This window comes from Meleagris gallopavo, chromosome 9, assembly GCF_905368555.1.
Source record: "Meleagris gallopavo chromosome 9, MGAL_WU_HG_1.1, whole genome shotgun sequence".
In the NCBI taxonomy this organism is placed as follows: Eukaryota; Metazoa; Chordata; class Aves; order Galliformes; family Phasianidae; genus Meleagris; species Meleagris gallopavo.
The window spans coordinates 3,761,711-3,783,629 of record NC_139412.1 but is presented as its reverse complement, the minus strand read 5'-3'; the positions used below and the strand labels follow the sequence as shown (position 1 = coordinate 3,783,629).

Below are 21,919 nucleotides of genomic sequence, written 5' to 3'. Positions count from 1 at the left end.
CCCAGAGGATTATTCTCTCTCGGGACACTTTTATAACTTCATGAGAACTTCAGGCCTGCCTCGTCCCACCGGCCCCATGCATGGCAGGGTGACTGTCCCCAAGCTTCTTCACCTGTGTCAGCCTCCCCTCGTGGTGCCCTCTCACTTTCCCTCACTTTTTGGGGTGATTTCCAGTTGCATCCTGGAGCTGCTGGCCTCACTGCTGAAAGGTTTTGCCTGAAGGACAGTTTGTGTTCCTGTAAGCAGTGGGAACCCTGTGCATTCCATCTCTGGTCACCATGTGCTGGGGGGTGTCTGAAGGCCACAGGTTCCCGTGTTGCACATGTGGGGCCGCAGTTGGTTTGACTTGAGGAGCACTGGGGATCCTGGTGGTGGTGTGGGAGAGCTGAGTCCTCCCCCACCCCTTATCCTCTGCCAGAAAACCATTGAATCATTAAGGTTGAAAAACAGCTCTAAGATCCTTCAGTCCAACAGTCAGCCCATCACCACCATGTCCCTCAACACAGCACACGGCTAATGAGACACAGCTTAACGAGCCGCTTTTAGTAATGGACCATCCTCACCTGGCCTTTAGCAGACCCTTAAGCAACACTACAGCCTGCTGAAATTGGGATGGTGCCTTTCACTCTTGCGGAACCGCTTCAGTGATTCTCAGTGAACAGCAGAAGGCAGCGTGGCTGGGCTGAAGCACGAGGTGTGCACACACGGGCTGCCCCCAGCACTCACCCAGCTGCCCAGCTCGTGTGTTTGCAGGGCTGCGAGCACACGGCTGAGCATCCAGCACACGTAGGTTCTGCTGCCGAGGCCTTCCTCCAGAAAACTCTTGGAAACAGGAAAACGGTGGGGAAAAAAAAAATAATAGAAAAGAAAACCAACCAACGAAAGTCAGTTTTGACGAGTGCTTCATGCTCACCGTTCAAACCTGTCACAGCGATGTCAAAACTCATCGGCTTAGTGAATGTATTAAACCTGGAGCAGAGCCGCAGCATTTCCAGCTCCAGTTCAAAACGAATGGCCGCCTCCAGCCCGCACCGAAGGATTTCCTCCCCCCGGAGCCAGGTAGGGTCCCCGCAGCCCCGCTGGGAGGAGGCGGCTCCGGGCCGGGTCCGGGCGGCGGGGAAGATCTCCCGCTCGGGGCGAGCGTGCAGCCGCGGGTTGGGCTGCGAGCTCCGCTCCGCCTCTCCGGGCGGGTGGATCCCGGCTCCTGAGTTTCCCGGGGGCTGTAGAGGCTTGTCCCAGCCCTGCGCGATCCTGCTTGGCTGCCGCCCTCCCCGCCTCCCTCCTCCTCCTCCTCCTCCCTCTCTCCCTCCTCCTCCACCTCCTCCACCACCACCACCCCATGTGCTTCCTGCCGGGCCAAGTTTGCAGAGCGCCGCCGCACGCACGGCCCAGCGGAGCGGAGCCGCGGCGGAGCGGAGCGGGGTGCACGGCAGCGGGCGCGGCTCCTGCGCGGCGCGGGCTCGGCGGAGGGCCGGCTCCGGCTTCGGGCCGCGCTCCCCCGGCCGCGGCCCCGGCGGCCCCCCCCCGCCCGCCCGCACCATGCCGCGGCGGCGCGGCTCCCTGCCGCCCCTCGTCTGCACTTTAGCCGCCCTCAGCCTGCCGCTGCTTCTGGCCGCCGAGCCCCGCGCTAAAAGTTGCTCCGAAGTGCGGAGGCTCTACGCCGCCAAAGGCTTCAGCCAGAGCGAAGCGCCCAGCCACGAGATCAGCGGTGAGTCGGGGAGGATCGCGGCTCCTTTGTGCTCGGAGCCCCGCGCTCCGCCGGGCCGGGCTCCGCGGGGCGGCCGCCTTCCCGCTGCCGGGCTGCGGCTCCGGATCCCGGTGCGGCTCCCCGAGCTCAGCCGGGCCGGGCCCGCGCCTGTTGCCGGCTCGCTCGCTCCCGCAGGCGGTGCTGCGGCCGCCGTTCCCCCTCCGGAGCCGTCCCGGTACCGCCGGGCGAAGTCTCAGCGAAATGATTTCTTTTTCTTTCTTTCCTTTTTTTTTATTCCTTTTTTTTTTTTTTTTTTTTTCCCCATCCCGAGGTACTCGCGCATCCCGGGGACAGGAGTGCTCGCAGCCGGCAGCAGTAGGAAATGGTAGCTAATGTGCTCACACCCAAAACATTTTATTCTTTTTGTTTCATCCTTCGTCTCCCTCCCAGGGCTGCTGCTTTTATTTCCCCTTCTGAATGACCTACTGGACCGCATTCTCCGCGGAACAAAGGAAGTGCCTTTTTAGCTGGAATCCTCGGAGACCACCAAGGACTCCGGCTCATGCACTGCAATTTCGCACTACTTTTAACAATAACAAAAATGCATGACTGAATGGTTCAAAAATGTGGAGTGTTAGAGGCATTCATTTCAGTCTGGGACGCTGTCACAACACAGACAGACCCCAAGTAAATACCTTTAGATGGCAGATATAGAAGTTGGGGGTAATCTTTAGCATTGGCACTCCCTCCAGTTCCGCATACGTTATCCTTGAAATGATTTCAATCGGATGCACTTTTATATTGGCAGACTAATGGTTCTCATTTCTCCCGTGACTAGTGAAATTGAGGGCCCGTTTACTTCTCCAAGAAATATTTTAATGAGAAACGTCTGAGCAGTTGGAGTTAAAATACTCTCTCCTCTCTCCCTGCTTTGGGAAGGTCTCTAATAAATGGGTTTATCTTTGATTTGAGGAGCGGGACATGGGCAGGTTTCCTTGTACACCCAGTGTCTGGAAGGTTTGTCCCAGTCCTTATCTCATAGATTGGTATTTAAGGTGATCTCTGGGGGATGTCAGGTTGGATCCTGGTAGTAGTGCTCATGAAGCTGACCTTTTGCAAGGAGGGCTCAGAGATGTGCGAGGAGCAAGGTAAGGTAAGGGGCTTTCTGCTGTGCCACGCTGAACACACCACCTGGGTTATGTCATTGTGCTGGGGATGTGAGAAAACTGCATCTGCAACAGGTCCTCTGCAGTTCTGTGTTAAATGTTAAAAGGCTTGGTGGAAAGCTCTAAGTACAGTGCACTGCGTGCTCCTTGAAAGTGCAGCGTGCCTTGAGTGCTGCTGCCCTTGGACTTAAACCTCGCGTGGGGTGCAACACCTGCTGCAGTTTCATATTCCCCTGCAAATGCGGTGGTTTTGGTGTGTGTGGTATTAAAAGGCTTCTGACCCCCCCCCCCCCTTGGGCTGCTCCTCAGCCATTGTGTGCAAATGAAGAAGTGCTCACAGCTCATCCTGCTGCTTTGGGCTTCGTGAGCACACCGGGTGCCTCCTGTGACCCTAATGGGGGGCTGAGGTCTGACCTGGGTACAGAAGGTCTGCAGTGCAGATCGTGCCTCCAAAAATGAGTCATCAGCCAGACCTTTGGTCCCCATTGGCAATTCAGGTGAAGGCGATGTGCTCTGAGATGATGTGTGTGAGGGAAGGAGCCCAAGTCTGCTGGGTTCTGCTTTACATTTCGGTGCTGGTTTGCTAGGCTGTGTGCTGCTCTCCCATCCTCCTGCAGAACTGCTTCAGATCACGGTGCACAGCCAGACTTCCTCGTGTGTCTCCAAAAAGGTGCCCTACAGGCTGTAGCAAACTGCTTTTTGTAGGATTTCTCTGCTGTCGGAGCGGGGTTTACCCAGCCTACAGATCTGGTGGCCTTGAGTTGTCAACATGCAGCAGTGTGGGCAGACACATCCCTGCAGTGAGCTGTGTGACAGCAAGTGGGACACGTCCTCACTTGGTGGGTGCAGGAGTCCTTCTAGGACATGGTGGCATCTCATGTGGGTATTTCACCCTATTTATGTTCTTCCAGAGCATCAGGTTAGTGCAGCATTGTGCTGCAATGGGCTGATTTTTTATTTTTTGTTTTATCCACGCCATTGATGTTCTGGTTGCATTAAATGGGTATTCTTTGCGCATAATTACCAGGGAGTTCGAGTTAATATTTATTTAGATTAGGTTTAGAATATGATATTACCTGCCATTTACATGTATTTTAATTATATCTTGCCGATGTACATGGGCATTTCTGAAAGAAGTGCACAGCTGGTCAGCTCCTTGCTTGAGGAGAGGTGTATAACCTGTTCTTTGTAGCGAGGAAAGCAGAGGAATTGTTTCCTTTCATTTAAACTTGGTGTTGCAGGTGTTAAGAGATACCACCAGGAGAAATCTGCGCAGGGATTTTCTTAAGGTGAGGTCTGTAGGAGCTTCTGCCCTGTGGCCCTATGATACGTTGTGTCACAGTGATGTGCAGTCTTGCTTCTGTTGCACTTAGAGCTGCCTGGTGTGGAGGGTTGGCACTGGGAGCATCTCTGTTGGTGTGGTGTAGGAAGCGAGCTGGTGCTGGGGGTGGTGGCATCCCTGAGATCCCAGTGGGTGGCTGTGATTTAAAACCAAAAACCCAGCGTTCCTTCCAGCTGAGGCTTCTTCTTGCTCCAAGGCATTGGACTCATGGAAATCTCTTCCCTTTTCCTGCGAGCTGTAGGAAGGAGATGTTTCTTTTCCCCAATTAAAAAGGAAAAGAGCTCTCTCTGATGGGTGGAAGGTATCATCCGTTAACCTGGGGGTGCCCTGTGGAGGTGTAATGTGTTCCCATCTCCTCATTTCCTCGTGTGGAGGTTTTAGAGGAGTTCCTGAGGCAGATTTGGAAAACGTTGGCTTTTAGATGGCTGCAAGCAGGCAGAGCTCTGCAATCTTAGGAGCGATGCTTTTATTTCTCATTTAATCCAATCTCATGGAATAGGTCTGGTGGTGGTGCATGGGAGAGGTTCTTTTCCTTGTGGCTGAGGAATCACTTGGCCCCTCAGCTTTGGGCTTTTAGGATCTTGCCTGAATCTGCTGGAGGAGTGCCCTGCTGTCCCCTTGTCACCTGGGTGCTGTCACCACTGCGTCACCCAGCTGTGCCCTCCTGGGCAACGGAAACGTGCTGTGGGCTCTGGGGAAGGGACTGGCCCCAGGGAGCACTGGTGCAGGTGTGCCTGGCTGCCTGACGGAGCCGGGGCTGCTGTCTCCCACCCTGGGGTGCATTAATAGAACGATTGTCCACGGGCCGGGAGGGAACCGTCGGAGAACATCCTTGTGACAAGCTCGGAAAAGCAAATGAGCAAAACGCTGGAAGTATTTTTAGCCGCTTCTAATGTCATCGAGCAACTGGGAGCAGCGGGGGGCAGCTGGCAGCGTGCGAGCACCCGCTTGGGAGCAGAGAGACTGCTGGAAACCGGGGCTGCGCTGCGCTCCGGCAGCTTGCAGAGCTGCTCCACTACAGCAGCACGTTGTGTCCTCGTGCACTGTGTGGTTACCGGCAACCGCGCGCAGCGGTCCGGGCTGAGTGGGAGTATCGTTTTCCTTGGCAGATGCTTCATAGAAAGTTCTGTTTTTTCTGCCAGAATAAGCAGTCGTTACATTCCGTACGATTCGTAGTCAAATGATTATCTATTGTTAAAATCGCCTTAATTATCAGATGTTTCCTTAGACGTGCAGCTGTTTTTTAAAAGGCTGAATGGGAGTGTGTACACTGCGCAGCTCAGGCCTCCTGCACAATGTTTTTAGGACTGTTTTGTAATTTCAGGGAGATTTTCTGTGGCTTTCGTATGTCAACAGGCTTTTTATTCTCCCTGAGACTGCAGCAGAGCGAGGCGCCGGGCAGAGCTGTCGTGCTGTGGGATGCTGTGTCTCCCTGCACTGTGTGTTCGTCCCTTCTGGGCTAGGAGCAGGGAATGCTTAGGCTGAAATGAGGCTGTGAGCTGTGGGTTTGAGGTGACCCTGGTGGGAGAAGGTCTCAGAAGAGGCTTTTTTTTTTTTTTTTTTTTTTCTTGGAGGTGTAGGTAGGCAATGATGGAGGCTGGAAGAGTCCCAGCAAGATGCTGGTGCATGTGGAGGTGGGGTGGGCTGGCAGCTACTGTCCTGGCTGTGGGCAGTGTGTTGATCTCTGGGGTGCAGCCAAGGCTGTGTGTCGATGGAGAAGGTTTGGGCGGCACTGTGATGGAGAATCATGGTAGAATGGTAGAATCATTAAGGTTAGAAAGGACCACTAAGATGTCCAAGTCCAGCCCCAACCCACCTCACCATGCCCACAGCCCCACATCCCTCAGTGCCTCATCCCCACAGTTCTGGAACACCACCATGGATGGTGACCCCACCACTCCCTGGAAAGCACTGCTGTGTCTGCTGCAAAATCTTTCACCTCCTTCCAAAAAAGAGCGATCCTCGGGATTAATTCCCTGCTTTTGTTCTGCTTGCCTTTTTTTTCCATTCTCTTTTTTTTTTTTTTTTCTTTTTTTTCCCCTTTCCAAGGAAGTCCTTGTTAACCAAAAAGCTCTGTGCCCCCCCTCCAGCTCCCGGGGGCGGGGGGCTGCCAGCGCTGGTCTCCGGGGCAATAACCTCCTCGCATTCCTCGCATTCCTTCTGCTTTCTCTTTCTTCTGAGATTATGAAGATAACTTCCTTCTCCCATTGCTAAGCAATGTGAGGGCTCAGGAAAACTCTTGAATTCTCGCCCCTGCTCCCTGAATTACCTTGTGAGCTCCATGAGCTCCCCTGTAGCAACCTCTTCCAGTCTGTTTGCTGGGCTTTGTGCATCTCTGGAAGGAAGCTGCTGCCTCCTTTATTGTTATTTTTAATTGCCAAGCATTTTAATTAAAAAAGAATGACTTTGCTATGGCCTGTCTCACCTGCTTCCTAGTTTAAAGACTTTCCTTAGTGTTTCATGGACTACTTTCCCTTTCCAGCAGAGGTTTTGGGATGTCCATCCCTCTCTCATCTGCCCGGACCAAAGGATTTTGAGGGAGCATTTCTCTTAATGTTTCCAATTGAGGAGTTGAGAATTGTCTGGATTTTAAGCAAATTCAGATGGGAACAAACAATGATGAAATGTTTAAAATATGTTTCAACATTTCTGTGGGAATAGAAACTGATCTCTTACGGGCCAGCTTTCAGGAGGTGAAAATATGTGGCCCATACACATTGTCGGCATTGTTGCTGCTTTTCTTTCTTCTTCTTCTTCTTTTTTTTTTTTTTTCAAATACTCATAGGAAATTGGCTTTGGTAATTGAGTTTCTACAGAACCACAACATCCAATGGCTGTTCCTTTCCTGGGGTCACAGTTAGGTTAGTTTAAATACAGTGCAGGAGGTTTAACCTCTTGTGGTTTGTAGTGCTATTCTAGAAATTGCTGGTGATTTGGGGTGTGTGAGAGAAACAGCTTCACAGGAAAACCCCAAATGTCAGGGTGTCTGGATTTTGGAGAGCTCTGCGAGATCCAGGTGCCTCATGGTGCCTTCGGAAGAGGCAGCCCAAGTCTTTACGGCCCATTGACTCTTTAGAAAGAAGCTGGAATAACTGTCTATGTATTGTTTACCTACATTGACTTATAACATCCTCCTGCTTCAAAACACCTTTGTTTTGGGTCCTGCAGATGCCACGCTCACTGCTTGGTGCTGGGTCGCAAAAACTCTGGGATTTGGGGATTTTTCTGGCAGAAAAGAGCCAGCTTTAAGAAATGATGCATTGGGGCTGGAGCTTGGTAGCATTGACTGTTAGGTACAAAAATCCCTGTGCTGCAGGATGTGATGACAGGCAATGATAAATCACTCTTGGCTGGTGCTGCAGGTTTTAATAATGGTGTTTTAAGAAGATTACAAGGGTTTCAATAGAAACTTTTTGCTTCTCTGTGCTGTCCGTTTTGTTTCCCTTTCTGAAGAGCAGAGCCTGTTTGGATTCAATATAAGGATGGAGCCAGGATTTTACTGGTTGGAAACACTGCTTTTTGCTATTTCTACAAACGCGAGGATCTTGTTGGAGTGCCTTTTAGCCATCTGGCTTCAGGGAGCTGCTTCACAAGGTGCCTTTTTGTTTGTTTGTCAGCTCAGAAGGTAACTTTGCCTCATGGAGGATGAAAGAGCAAACAGCTTCGCCCAGCTCCAGTGGGTGCTGTTACAAAGAAATTTCCCTGAAATAGGGTAAGACTGTGTGTGATAGCAGCGAGGGGGGAAACAACCTCATGCACGTACCCTGGGTTTCCTTGGCCCATTCCCATGAGAGGACAGGGCATCGCTGTGATCAAAGGCACCAGAACAATTAGAAACCTGCTGCAAGTGAATTGCCTTGCCAGGTGTGTGTGGGTACCTGGCTTTGCCTTTGCTCTGAGTTGTGTAAGGTGGGGTTGGATTACTATTATTTTTTTTGTTGTTGTTCTCACTGAGGTTGCAGGAGGATAACAGACCGTTTCTGTAGCTGGGGTCTGCCCTTTGCTGGGGCATGGGAGCAGCAGTGTGCGTCTGCAGACCGCTGGTGATGGGTGTTGGTGGTGCCAGGCAAGGTGTGCTCCTACAGTGTAGTACCTGCTGTGCACGGTGCTGAGGTGGCAGCAGGGCTGGGGACAGAACGAGGTGATGCTGGTCCCACAGCAAGGCACAAGCCCTGTGTGCAGATAAGGGTAGAGCAGTGCTGCTGCTCATGTTTGGGCTGAAGGAAAGCAAACAAACTGGGTTTGGCTCTGTGCAGACACTGAGCTGTGGATGCCATGGGACCATGTGCTTTTCTTCTTACTGGGGGGAAAAATGGCTTCGATAGCATCTGCTTGTGATTCAGTGCTGTTTACATAATAATTGCGGTTGGCTTTCATTAGCTCTCATAATGAGAGAACTTTCCTTTAGCGCAGTTACTTGTCAGTTTGGTTTCATCGCATCCCACTGTAGCCCAGAGGTGGTGTGGGGACCATCAGTCTGGGCTGTGTCCACTCTGCAGGCACAGTGACACAGTCACAGCTCCTTACTGAAGCTTCTGAAAGAGCCAGGTAATAGTTTGGGTCATCTGGGCTTCTTCACACAGTGGGGTTTCAATCCATTTGGGTTGATTTCTCAGTGCAGTGTTTATGTTTGTACTAAGAACTGTTGGTTTTAGCTAGCGGTGAGGATGGAAATCCATCAACCTGCTTCCACCAGCAGAAAAACCCGGGGTCTGTTGTGTATTGGAAGCACCAATCTGCACCGCTGAGGTTGTTTGGCATCCCTGCCCACGCCAAGGGGGATCAGAACAGAACGATCTTCAAGGTTCCTTCCAACCCAAGCCGTGCTGTGATTCTCTGACACTCCTGGATTAGCTGGGCGCCTCACCTTGTGGTGCAGCCATGTTTGCTTTTCATGTGTGAGTGAAGGAAGGGTGGTGTTGGTGCACAGCCAGCGGCAGCTGCTGCTACCTGAGCAGCGGTGCTGGAAACTGCTGGGGGACACAGCCCAGCACTGAGCTCTGTAAATAAATAATGCTGCTTGGCAGAGCACACAATAGCCCAAGTGCTGCCTTTTGACAAGGTTTGGATCTGGGTGGTTTTTAACATAACAGGGGGTGTGTTGTGAGAGAGGTGGCACCGTTCTCAGCCATGTGGCTTCGGGTGATTAGTGTGGGTTAATTGGAGAGCGGTGGCTTGGTGGGCAGAGGAGATGTGGCTGGTTGGAACAGCAAATGGATGGAGCTCGGGGCTGTTCTGCCCCATTGAACCCACCCTGCTGAAGGGATGCAGAGAGCAGAACTTTGCATAACTCAGCTCTCTGCTCTATTAAAGGCTCCTTTATAAGGGGTTGCCAGAACAGCAGCCTTTTCAGCAGCAGAAACCTCCTTTACCGGGAAGGCTCTGTGCAGGAACTGGCACGCCTGGCTCCAGGGCTGGCGTTTTCCAGCAATCCTAAAGCTGGAGAGAGCTCAGCGAGCTCACCAGGAATAGTTGTGGTGAGGAAGGGTTAATTTCTAGGTATCAAAATATGCACAAAAGGTTAAATGGGACTTCCTCCTTGTCAGTGAATTACGGCTTTAAAATATTTGCATTCTTTCCTGAAAGATTTAGGAATAATTATATAGCACTCAGGGGCAAGGCATTGCCAGATAAACTTAACAACTCTATAATTTGTACTCGAGGCAGGGTTTCCTGTAAATGATAGCTTTGTTTAATTTTACAATACTGCTTCCAAATGTTTGCAGGTTATGAATTGCCAACCAAAGTGGACCTGTGAATCTGGAAGGGTATTTGTTTGTTACTGAAGACGATCAAAGCTGCTGAATTAGGTGAAAACTTGGCATCCTCTTTAAAATGTGGAGGTATCCTCTCCCATGTGGGGTCGCTGGGGTGGGCAGCTGAGGGCACGGGGTGGGCAGCATTCCTGCTGTCTGTACCAAGGCTCTGAGCTGCTCCGGGTCCATTCCTGCTCGGCATTTCTTCCTCTGGGGTTGGGAAAGGAACGCCGCAGTTTCAGGACGCATACTTTATTTCCATTACTCAAAGCTGGAGTCATGCGTGGTTACAGCCAGAGACACTTCAGCAGCTCTGGGGATAACAAGATAGCTGACAGATTGGAATGCGGATTTATCAGGGGTAAAAACTGGCAAAATTCCTTATTTCTGATTCCTAAATAGAGCCTCCATGCTCCTGCTGCATGAGGCCACCAAGAACTTTAACCCTTCATGTTCCCCCAGCAATATGCACCGAGCTGCATCCATCCCTGTTTTCTGTGACTGCATTGCTCGGTCTCAGCTCGTGGGTGTTTTGTTTGGTTTGGTTTTTAAACAGTGAATCTCTCCCAGAAATGTTTTCAATAGGTTTTTATTTTCAAGTGCGGGCCTTTTGCACCACACGAGTGGCTGAATGACCGCAGAATGTAAATTTTACTGTATATTGCCTTTGGACTGGCAGTTTGAAGTGCTGCAGGGCAGTTAACACAGCCATGAAATCTGCTTCCTTCGGGTTTGATTCATCTCCATTTCTTTTGGAGCAAATCACGTTATTGGCTTTGGTTGCGTTTTGCTGTGGAGTCACTTTTCCCATGCCTTTGCTAGGATCTGTGTGTTGCTGTGAGAAGCAGGTCATCTTCAACACTCTGGCTTCTTAGCGATACGTCTGTTTTAATATTGTGAGACACCAAGCAACGTCTTCTAGGGAAACAAATTAAGGACATCCAAGAGTTGAAAAGAGCGGAATCCCTCGGTTGTGGGAACTCGGTGTAGAAAAGAAGTCAGGCTGGTGAGCAGGAAAATTCCAGGTTAAAATTGAACCTGGGAGCATTCCTGAGGCACCGAGAGCAGCTGCCGGTGCAGCGGTGTGTCTGCAGGGCGGCTGTGTTTGGAGCTGGTGGTTGCTGCTGTGGTTGTGTGTTTGTCTGCCCTAGAGGAGAACGAAGAGAATTTCACTTTTATTTCAAAAGGAAAGGATTGCTCAAGGATTGCAAAACACTTTGTTTTGGAAAAATGGCATTGTTTGGAAATAGCAATGGAGCAGGAGAGGGGCTGCCTTTGGGTGCTTTTTGGCCCGCTTATCGCAGTTCATTCATGGGATGGGTCTGTCCCCACAAGGACACCCCAATGCACGGGACACCATGTCTCAGCCCTGCCAGCGTCGCTTTATGTCAGCATTGGGCTGCTAAATGCCTCCCTGCTGTGGGACTTCTTATCTTTCCTCCCTTCTTAGCTGCAAACGTTTATAGAGTGCTGTTGCCTCAGGTGGTGCCTGGGTAACAAAGCAGCCCTGGGGTGAAAGGAGGGAGACCCTCTCCTGTCTTGAAAAGGACTGAAATGGCTGGAAAACATCCGGCTCTCATTGGCACCGTTGACTGTCTCAGGATGGGTTAAGGGTGGTGCTGGCATTTATGTCCCTTTGCTTCACCAGCCCCTGATATGCAGGTAGGGGCATTTTTATAGGGTCATGAAGACTGGGCAAGACCACTAAGATCCCCAAGTCCAACCCCAACCCACAACTGTGTCCCTCAATGTCACATCTCCATGGTTCTGGAACTCCTCCATGGATGGTGATCCCACCACCTCCCTGGGCAGCCTGTGTCAATGCATTTTCACTCTTTCAGAGGAGAAATTTTTCCTAGTATCCAACCTATTTTGCTGTTGTTGAATCTCTTTGGGCTGCCCTGTGCTATTTGCCTTTCTGTGAGCGGACTTTGTGCTGCCTGGGCCAGGGATGGCAGAGGTCCTGTTTGCAGTTCCCCAGCTGAGCCAGGCTGATCAAGGACATGCTTCAAAAACAAACTTGAACTTTTTTGATACCTTCCAGTAATAGCCCGAATGGAGTGCTAAGATGTTGGCAGCTGGACTGGTTGTTTTCCTTCCTCACTGGCCAGGAGTCCACTATGCTGCTGATGCCACAGTTGTAGTGTGAGGTGATGCAGCCAAAATATGAATTTGGTGGTGGAAGTCTATGTGACACCTGCATGCAGTGCTGAGCACTCCCAGCCTTGCTCTTTCCAGAATTCCCACAATACCTGTGGTAGTTTGGTGGTTACAGACAGGAGACCTTCCTGGGCAAGGTGTATCATTGGTAGGATGAGAGGTAATGTCCTCAAGTTGCTCCAGGAAAGGTTCAGGTTGGATATTCGGAAAAATTCCTTCTCTGAAAGAGCAGTGAGGCATTGGCACAGGCTGCTCAGGGGTGTGGTGGTGTCCTCCAAGCTGGAGGTGTTCTAGAATCATGGAGATGTGGCACTGAGGGACGTGGCTATGAGCATGGTGGGGTGGGCGGGGTTGAACTAGATAATCTTGGGGTCTTTTCCAACTTTAATAATTCTATTATGGGGAAACCAGAAGGATGGGATTGTCTTAAGAAGTTGAAATGATCTCCTGTGCTCTCCAGCCCTCCTTGTGGGCAGTTGTCTTCTGCATCCTCCATCTGGGACCTTCAAGTCCCTCCTGGGAGAATTTTGCTTGAACAAAGTTGGTGGCAAAGAAGCTGGCTTACAAATTGTTGAAAGGATTTGAGAGCTATCTATGCTAATTGAGGAGGAGTGCTAGTGTGAACCCGCAGGCAGATAACACAGTGTTCACAGCTGCATGGGATGGCAGATAGGGCTCCATGGGGGAGGGAAGGGGGAATTTTTAATTCTGATATATCCTTATCTTAATCCTTTCTCCCACCCCCCTTCTCACCTCTTGCGGGGTGGGTTAAAGCTCTCAAGGTTACCTTTTCCACAAATACGGATGGCTGCCTGATTCCAGGCTGGGGGAATACATGAGGGGTCTGTTCCACCAGCGAGATGGTTTTTGGACATAGGTCACATTATGTGGGCTGAGCACAGTGCGCTGCTTGTGTGAGCCGGGCGCCTTGGACAACAGATACCCAGGCAGTTAGAAAAGTAATGCTTGGTGCGAGTAGCAGCCAAGGGCTTAAAAACACATTTTTCAGGTTAAAAAAAAAAAAAAAAAAAAACTTATTTACAAACTCTGCTGTGGTCTTTGCTCCGACGTGATTAATTTAAGGAGAGATGAAGCTGAGATGTGAGAGATGTGGGCAGTGCTCCGGATTGTCACCAGTGCTCTGGTCCCAGCGCTTTTCCTCCAAAACCATCACTAGGGACTGCCTGTGGTGGCACAGGGCTGCAGGGATGGTTTTATCCCATGGTGGCCCAGTTTCAGGGCGTTTCAAAGGTCACCTTGTGTTTTTGGTGCGGGACTTCTTCCATCTCCAGTTGTGCTGCTTATTTGCCTTTCTCCCTGTAACATTTCAGGCTCAGCCACGTGTGGTTTGAAGGTTTGTCATATTTACACTAGCAGTTCAGCTGAAAAGCAGCTTTTCTTCCTGGGAAAAGCCAGGAACCACTAATGTGCAATCTTTGTGTATAAAGTTGCCTTTCTCTGCTTATAAACAGTGGCCCTAGGATGGATGTGCAGTGGACCTGTTTAGATTTAAATCTGACCCACCTCCTTGTTTTTTGTGCTGATTTTTCCCTTTGAGGAAGATGTTCTTTCCTGCCTTTTGCCACTGCAAAAGGTGTGAGTTTTTAACCTTTAAAGCTGAAGAGGTGAGTCTAATTGCAGCATCCTGCTATAAATGGCAGTGTATGATCTTCCTTGCAGTGACTTCCCCATAATACATCAGTTGCTCAGAAACCTCCCTTGTAGCCTTCCTGCTGGTGGCCCGGCCAGCTGGGTTGGATGAGAGCTGTGTTGTGGCACACCTCAAGGTGTAGTGGAGATGGTGAGTGCTATAGTTGGTCTGTTTCTGTAGAGAAAACTTGGTGTTTATGGCCATCTCTGGCCTGCTGAGGTTGTTGGTGAGTGGAGCAAGGCTGTAAGTCCCTGTGTCAGTGAGTTAATTTAGGGTGAGCTGTGTTTCATTTGAGCTGTTGGCAGTATGGAGAAATGGAATATGCTTGGACAAACATCCTCCCCTTTTAAGCTGGCTTGGATGCTCCTTGTAATGTTTTCGATATGTCTCCTGCCAAAACAACACAGCTTTCTCAAGCTGGATCATGGATTATGAGTATCTCAGAGATGCAGAGAGCCCATTGCTTGTCACGATAGCTACTGCTAAGCGTGACATCAGGAGAGGGTGAACTGCTCTGCATCCTTTGCAAGTGTAGCATCCCATCTGAAACACTGGGTCCAAAACCTGGACAAGCTGTAGGTCTGGTGTGCCACAGAGAGAGGTGTTAGCTGGTGTTTGGGCTGAGAAGCTTGTCCTGTGCTGAGCTGAACTGGGGAAATAGCTGAGGAACTGAAGGCATGGAGCAGAGTGAGTGCCTTACCTTCCCCTGGCTGGGAAAATGTCTCATGGAAAACATTCAACTTGTAACTGAAGTTTCATTTCTGTCTGCCAGGACCTGCTCTTGGACCGAATGTTGTTTTCTAAGCAAATGGGGCTTTTTGGTCCTTGAAGCTGGAAAGACTGACTGCTGTACTGCCTTGCAGCCCTGGGGAACAGAGAGCCATGAGCTGGTGAAGGCAGTTGTGTCTCAGGCTGAGCCTCATGGTGGATAGCAGCTCTCCTGAGCTCTCTAAACTTGTGGAACCCCTCCAAAAAATCTCATTTCTAGAGGAGCCACAACCCTTTCATTGCAGGCACTACTGCAATGCTACGGAGCTCTCTGGTCGCCCCTGTGCTGCAGACTGCAAACTAAATGTTAAATGCTTCTTAAGAGCCAGGCCATCTTGGAAGAAAGTATGGATGCAAAATACATCTGAAAAAGTCAGCCTTTTGTGTATCTTCTTCCAGTGTCTCTTAACTCGCTATAAATTCTGAAGTTATCTGCACTGTTACTGTGCTTGGCAAGCCCTGTAGGCAGGGGAGACGCTTATTCATGTGGATTTTAGATAGATAAATGTGGTTGTGAAGTAGCATTGACACATGGAAATGTTCGAGGGTGCTTAGAGAAGAATCAGCTGTTTTGCGATAGCTCTGTGTCAGTTCCTTTGCACAACCCAGTTGTAACAAAGAGAAGAGGATATAGAAAGGGATGCGTGTTTCTTTGGCTTAAAAGTTTTTAAAACAAAACAAAACAAAAAAAACAACCACCCACAAACCCAAAAACACACACACACTCAGTAAAAGTTTTGCACACATCGGAAACAAAGGCACGAACATTTGCTTGTCAAAGCTAATAAAGTGTGCTTAGATCTTAATTTTTCTGCTTGATTTCACAAAGTAATTGAAACTTCCTTTTTGCTGCAAGGTCTTTTTTTTTTTTTTTTCCCCCTTTAAATAAGTATTCTTAAAAGAACGTCTTTTGGTCAGTGAGTTTATGGAATTTTGCTGGGAAGGCAGACGCAGTTCGAGCTCACTGAACAAGTGGTCAGTCAAAGCACACGGGAGAAATTATTCGTGTCTGCAAGTCATCCCTCCAAGTTGAAAAACACCTAGACCAAATAAACCTTGAACTAGAGGTTTTATAGGAGCTTTTGAGCACATAAGTGAAGCTTTTGTAATCACAGCGATCCGATAAAAGCTTAAAAACCAGGAGTCCCGTAAAGAAAAGAGTAGTTAGAGCTGAGCTGATAAAGCCCACATCTGGCAAAGCCTCCTGGCTGCCTCCTGGTGACCTGCACAAGAGGTGGATAATTCAGCTTGAGGGGTGAGGGTACCGAAGAGATGCCATGCTGTGGGCACGTGGCCATCCAGTGCCCAAAAAAGCTCATTTAAGAGCAAAGCAGTGGCATTTGGAGAAGGAACAAAGCTTTTGTGACAGTGAGGGAAGGCTGTGGCCATGCTTTAGGAGCTGGCGGACTCCTTATCCTCCAATTTGAGTACGCAGATCGCACGAACGTTGTGCATCACCTCCCAGCAAGCGTGGCATGTTGGGTTTTGGAGGTTAGAATAGGGAAGGCCCGCCAAACTGAAAGCAAACAAACAGCAAAGACAAAAAAAGAAACGCAAAACAGCAAACCCAAACCCGCAAATAGAAAACAGACCTTCCAGATTGATTGGCTCAGATTTATTTGAAGTACCACAAGTTAGCATCGTCGCTCCACTGGGGTGTGTCTCAACTTGGGCAATATGTTAACCATGTGGTATCCAGCAAAATCTTTTCACAAGGAACTATATGCTTTTTTTTTTTTTTTTTACTTTCTTTTTTTCCTTTTTTTTTTAATTTTTTTTTTTTATTTTTAATATTTCTTGTTCTTGCCTTAAGCTTTGAATGGGAAGGATTAGGGCAGCCTGTGAGGGCTAATTTGCAGTCTTGACATGCGGGTGCTGCTCGTGAAGGAATTGTGCTCTGTGAGACTTCAATTTCAGAGAGGCTTTTCCTTGGGCACGTTGAAGAGTGCTGAGTGTTTGCTGTAACTTCTCAGGCATGTTACTGTTTTTCCATGTCCCTGCTGGAAGCAGATTTAAGAATAATGATGCACTTACTGGCTTCAGGAGGGGAGCTGCTGATAAGGTCTAATTTTACTTTTGGTTCTCAGGGTGTTTGGGCTGGAACGTGCTTCCTACCTGCAGCAGTAGCTCAGGAAAGCAGCTGTAATACTGATTTCACACTACTGGCTGAAACACCAGAAAGCACCCAGTTGGAGTAATTACAGCTTTAGCCCATTAACAGCTGGCCACTAATGGATCGGGTCTAAATGCCGGGACTGCGCTTGAAATTTTTAAGCTGAATCCCCTGCATGACATTTTATAGCAAGAATGCCTCCCAAGGAAAAGCAATACCTTCTCAGTGTTTTTGCCTCTCCTCTTCGGGATGGAGCATTGGGTTGTGCTGACACCATCTCGTGCATTCGTGGTATCAAAGCTGTGGAAGTTCCCTGCCGCTCGGGCAGCCCAGTTCTGATGTTCTCTCCCATCCCAGCGCGTTGTTTATCTTTGACCAGCGGCTTGGATAAACTTCCAAAATAAATTAATGTAGCAGCTCCACTCGGTCTCCTTTGGCAGAGTGACTCAAATGTTATGCATATGAAAGCAGCTAGACTTCAAACGCTTCCCTTGGACCAAGTTTTCATAGTTGTCTCCTATAGCGGCAAAGGAGAACGTTTCCCTGAAGCAAATCTTTATATATATTTTTTTAATCCTCTCTGCTTTCTGTTTTCATTTACCTCTGCCCTGTGCTCTCAGCTCACAACTGCCTTTCTGATTCAGAAGCAATCAGTGACGATCACTCGGTCTGCTGGCATTGCAGCCCTTGGGCTCGGGTCGGACCCAGGGGTCAGGCTGCGGGCGGAGGAGGCTGAGCCTCCTGCTCTCAGACAGCGCTTGCTTGCACGAAGGAATGCAGTAACAGGATTTAAAGGAAACATACAGAACTAACGAGGATTAAGGCTAATTGTCTGCCCCATTCTGCGAGGGGTGGCAGGATGTGGCCAAAAGGGGAGCAAGGCAGGGGGAAAATTCAGTGGTTACGGTCTCTTCGTGGAGGATGTGCGTAGGTTTGGTTGGTTTACTCTCTGTGTGAAGGAATGGAAAGCAGTGGATTGGAAAAAAAAAAATAAAATAAAGGGGTAGTTCTTCCTTCTTAAAGGCTTTGAGTGTGTTGGAGCAAGCATTTCTGCAGTTGCTGGTAAATGTACTCCAAATGGGTGGTTCTCACCATCTCTGGGTTCTGTTTCAGCTGGCGTTGCTCTGTGCAGGGAGGTGACATCCCTCCCATGTCAGAGGTGTTTTGACCTTACTTCCCGTAGCAGCTCAGGATGGGGGCTCTGTTCTTGTAGAGGCCACTGGTTTCTCTTGGCTTGAATAAGGGGGGATTTGCGAGTGTAGGTGGGCAGTGTTCCCTAAGTGCATTCATTCTTCCTTGGTCCTTGGACTTCAACCATTTTGGACAGAAGTGCTCTAAGCTCATGATTTGGACTTCTTTGAAGCCTTCTGGTGGACGAGGCAGATGTGTGGCAGCAGGGGAGGGTGCCCCATTTCCTAGTGTGGGGCAGTTGTTAGGTTATAGCTGGGCTTGGCTACGCTTCAAGCCTTAAAGCATTTTGTCTTTTTGTTTATACTTTCCCCAAGCAAACGAATGATGCTTCTGCAGACAGAGGAGATGGAGCGTTTCTCCTGGATGCAGAGCTTTTTATCACTTTTTTTTCCCCTGGGAAGGATGGTGCTGAGGTGGAGGTGGCCAATGGCACACGGGTCACTCCATGTCTCGAGCAACTTTTGGTTGGCCCTGGTTCTGTGCAGAGCCTCTGCTCGCATTCATTGTCCTCCTTGCCCCGAAACAGCCCTGTGAAAGGCAGGATGAAGGAGTGCATCATGGAGAGCATCATCCTGCCACTGTGTGGGGATTTTGGATTTGTACATGGTCCTTCAGTGCTATGCTGTGCAATTGATATGAAGGTGTTTTTTTGTCTTCTTCCAGAAAAAAATTATCCCAGAATGGCAGCAAGTTTTGCAGTTCTATTATAGGTCTTGAAATTATGAATGATCTTTGTGGAAGTTAATTAACCTCTTTCCAATTTGTAGATTATGCAATTGTTTGTATAAAGTCCAGTTTTAAGTCAAAAACAGGAAATGGTGGCTGAATTTCATGAACTCTGTCTTTTTTAATTTAAGGGATTAAAAACATCTTTATAATTTGGAGCTTTCTTATGTTTTTGCTTGTGTTAAAGCTGCTGCCTCCCATCCTGTTATCACTTCCATTCCTCTTGGTGCACTTCAACACACAGACACGGTAGCTGCATTTTGGGCAATGATGCATGCTTTCACAAACAGCAACACTTTGCTTCTTTTGAGCTTCTCTGTGGCACCCAAAGGTGTTGGGGGGGCTGACCACGGGGCACAACACTGCTGGAGCTGAGCTGAGCCAGCAGATGACCGTGCTGCTGGCACAGCCCAGGTTGGGTACATCTCACAAGAAGTCACTGTGTGATTCTGAAGCGTGGTTTTGTGCATCGAAGCTGGAATCAAATATGTTTATAAAGAGAAAAAAAAAACAAAAAACCTTGCTGTTGGTGCCAGTGTATTGCTGTTCTCTGCTGCCTGCCCGTGTGTGGTGCTGTGCTGTGAGTGGTGAGCATCCCGGGAGGTGCGTGCCGGTGGGTCTGGTTGATGGGGGAGGAAAGGAGATGGAAGTGTCACGGGAAAACGTTGTTAGGAATGAAAAATATTCCAGTTCACATAACGGTGTCTGTGGCAGAATCCGTGTGGGTTAAAAAGTTGCCCTTTTGGCAAGTATCCCAAAGCTTTATGGAAAAAAACAAACGAGCAGTTTTTTGGCTTTGTTTGCTTTCTTGCTGGGGAATTTGAGGAAAAAATGAAAAGTCTTACAAAGAAAGTAACTGTCTCCCAGCCAGATCTCTTCTATTTACTGTTCCTTGAGCCTGAGGCTTCAGTAATTCTGTGTATTTGCTGTTCCAAATGGATTTTCTTTCCCCTTTAATTGCATGAAATTATACTCACTGGGGTGATTGTTTTCTGTTTGTTTGCTTTGTTTTTTGGGAGGATGATGGTGATAGAGTGCATGTTACCCCTGTAAAATCTCCTAGACTAGTTCTGTTGTATTCTAAAGTCTGATTGCTGACTGTATGCAGGTTTTTAATAGTTTTATCGTGACTGCTTTATTTTTGGCTTTCAGTGTACCCAGCATTACTGTTACAAGTATACTGGTGGAGGGACAGGGACAGCCCTGGGGATGGATCTTCTGTGCACTGTGTGCATCATTCTTCTTGTCTGAGAAATAAACAAACAAACAAAAAAGCCAACCACAAGAGCAACAAAAAAAGAATAATTTTCATCACAAATTGCCCCCTGTGTACCACGTCTCACTTAAGGCACGTATGCAGAGGCACATTATGAAAACAATTTCATGCCTAAGGAATTCAGTGATAATAAGGAGAATTTGCATTTCCCAGATTCTCCCTCAACAGTGTGAAGTGGGGTTTTTTGGTTTTGTTTTTTAATTAAGAAACAATTCTTGGTTTTCATTGAAGGTTTCTGTTTTAGCTGGAGCCAGGGAGAATCCTCCAGTTGAGCAGTGCTATTTTGCTCTCCAGGCTTACTTAAATAGTATGTTTAATTATGTACTTTTTCTTCTTGCCTTATTTGTATATTCAGGTCTTTGTGTGGTTTCTCTCCCTTTTGATGTCTGCAGAAATGCATTATCTTCATCTGTCTGGTTTACGTTTGGTGTGCCACTAATTGACTCAATATCCTGTTTGTGGAAATGAAAGCGCTCTGTCACAGCAGAGTTTGCCAGGGTGTAAAACCTTGCAGCATTCGGGCCACCCTGCCTGGGAGGGAGTCAGTGTGGAAATGAAACAGCAACGATGTTATTCCTCAGGTCAGCAGGTTTCTTGGAGACAACTGGAGGGCTCGCTGATGGCACTGGTGAGGGCTGGAGCCTTCTGGAGCCTCCATAGCTACGCCTAGGGCCTCTCTCTTGCCCAAAGCAGGGTTAATTCTTGATGTTTTGGGGGCAGATGGGGTGGGAAATAGGCTTTCATCTTGTTTTGGTTTTAAGAACAGTATTAAGAGCCTGGGATTCCCTGAAATCACTCACGTTGGCTTCAGTGTTGGCCTAGGCTTGGGTTCTTCCTGAACGTCCCCGTGTTTAGTTTAATACCGATAACTCAGGTGCACTTGGCAAGAGGGACTGGCTTCAAGTTGTGCCAGGGGAGGTTCTGGTTGGATGTCAGGAAAAAATTCTTCTCAGAAGCAGTGGCACAGGGCTGCCCAGGGATTAGTGGGGTCACCATCCCTGGAGGTGCTCCAGAACCGTGGAGATGTGGCACTGAGGGATGTGGTTATGGGCATGGTGGGGGTGGGTTGAGGTTGGACTTGGTGATTTTGGAGGTTTTTTCCAGTCTTAATGATACCATGCTTCAGGACCATGCTTCTTTGACCAGAAGACGAGCGTGACCATCAACATTTGGCCTCAAATGGCTGGAAGGCAAGGGACCTCTTTGTGTCCTAAGTTGCTCTTTCCTGAACAAAAATTAAGGCTCTTAATGTGCATTTGGCTTAATGTGCACACATACACATAAATCTCTCTTGTTCTTTTCGGTCCCTGACCCTCTTGGCAGTAAATTTGCAAACGTGAAGCTGTCAGCAAAGCAAAATGGAAAAATAAAAGCCAGACAGACCTTGGTTGTGTACGGTATTTTAAGTAACTGTAGGTACGCGCGATGGAAATAATTAGAATTATTTGTTGTGTTGAAGGGAGGTGTGTCGACGAGGTATTGTGTGTGCTGGCATTCCCCACGCCTGCGAGATGGATTAGCAGCTGAGTTAACAGATGCAGTAAAGCTTGACCGAAAATAGTTCACTGTTGTTAAGCATGGGTGAAAGGGCTTTGGTTTGGGTATCAAAGAGTGTGTTTTGACTGCTTGACAAGTTTGCAAGAAAAAAAAAAATCATTTCAATATTATAAGCTTTCTCTGTGAGTCTGGGGAATTTTTCTGTGCCATTAGAGTAATCAGCAAAAAAAGTGAAACACGCATTGATTAATAACCTAAGTGGAAACGCATAGGAAACAAGTGGCTTTAATATTAATAAGGCAAATAAACCATTTATATAAAACGGTTGCTAATTGAGTGGGATGTTAAATACACTGCACATTGGCATGCACTGCCAAATTGCTCTACTTCCATAACCAGCTCTCATTGATGACTGTGCATGAGGATTGCTTCTGGTTTCAAAACTGCTGGGTGGCTGGAAGACAGGGCAGACATTGCAGCTACAATGTTTGGATGGATAGAGGGCTCCTGGTGCTGTGAAAGGGCTTGATGTGGAAGTTGTGGGGAGGTGGCTGCATGCAACACTTCTGGTTGAAGTGTGCAACCT

At 48.6% G+C, this 21,919-nt stretch overlaps 1 protein-coding gene across 1 annotated transcript in view; it reads left to right on the top strand.

Annotated features, from left to right (window-relative positions):
* The first annotated feature begins 1,329 nt into the window (after positions 1 to 1,329).
* GPC4 (glypican 4) overlaps positions 1,330 to 21,919 on the top strand; it is a 62,731-nt gene continuing 42,141 nt past the window's right edge. Inside the window, exon 1 of the mRNA XM_085230344.1 lies at positions 1,330 to 1,708. Within this exon, the coding sequence (XP_085086470.1) occupies positions 1,540 to 1,708 (169 nt within the window). The 5' untranslated portion in view covers positions 1,330 to 1,539. The remainder of the gene's footprint in view (positions 1,709 to 21,919) is intronic.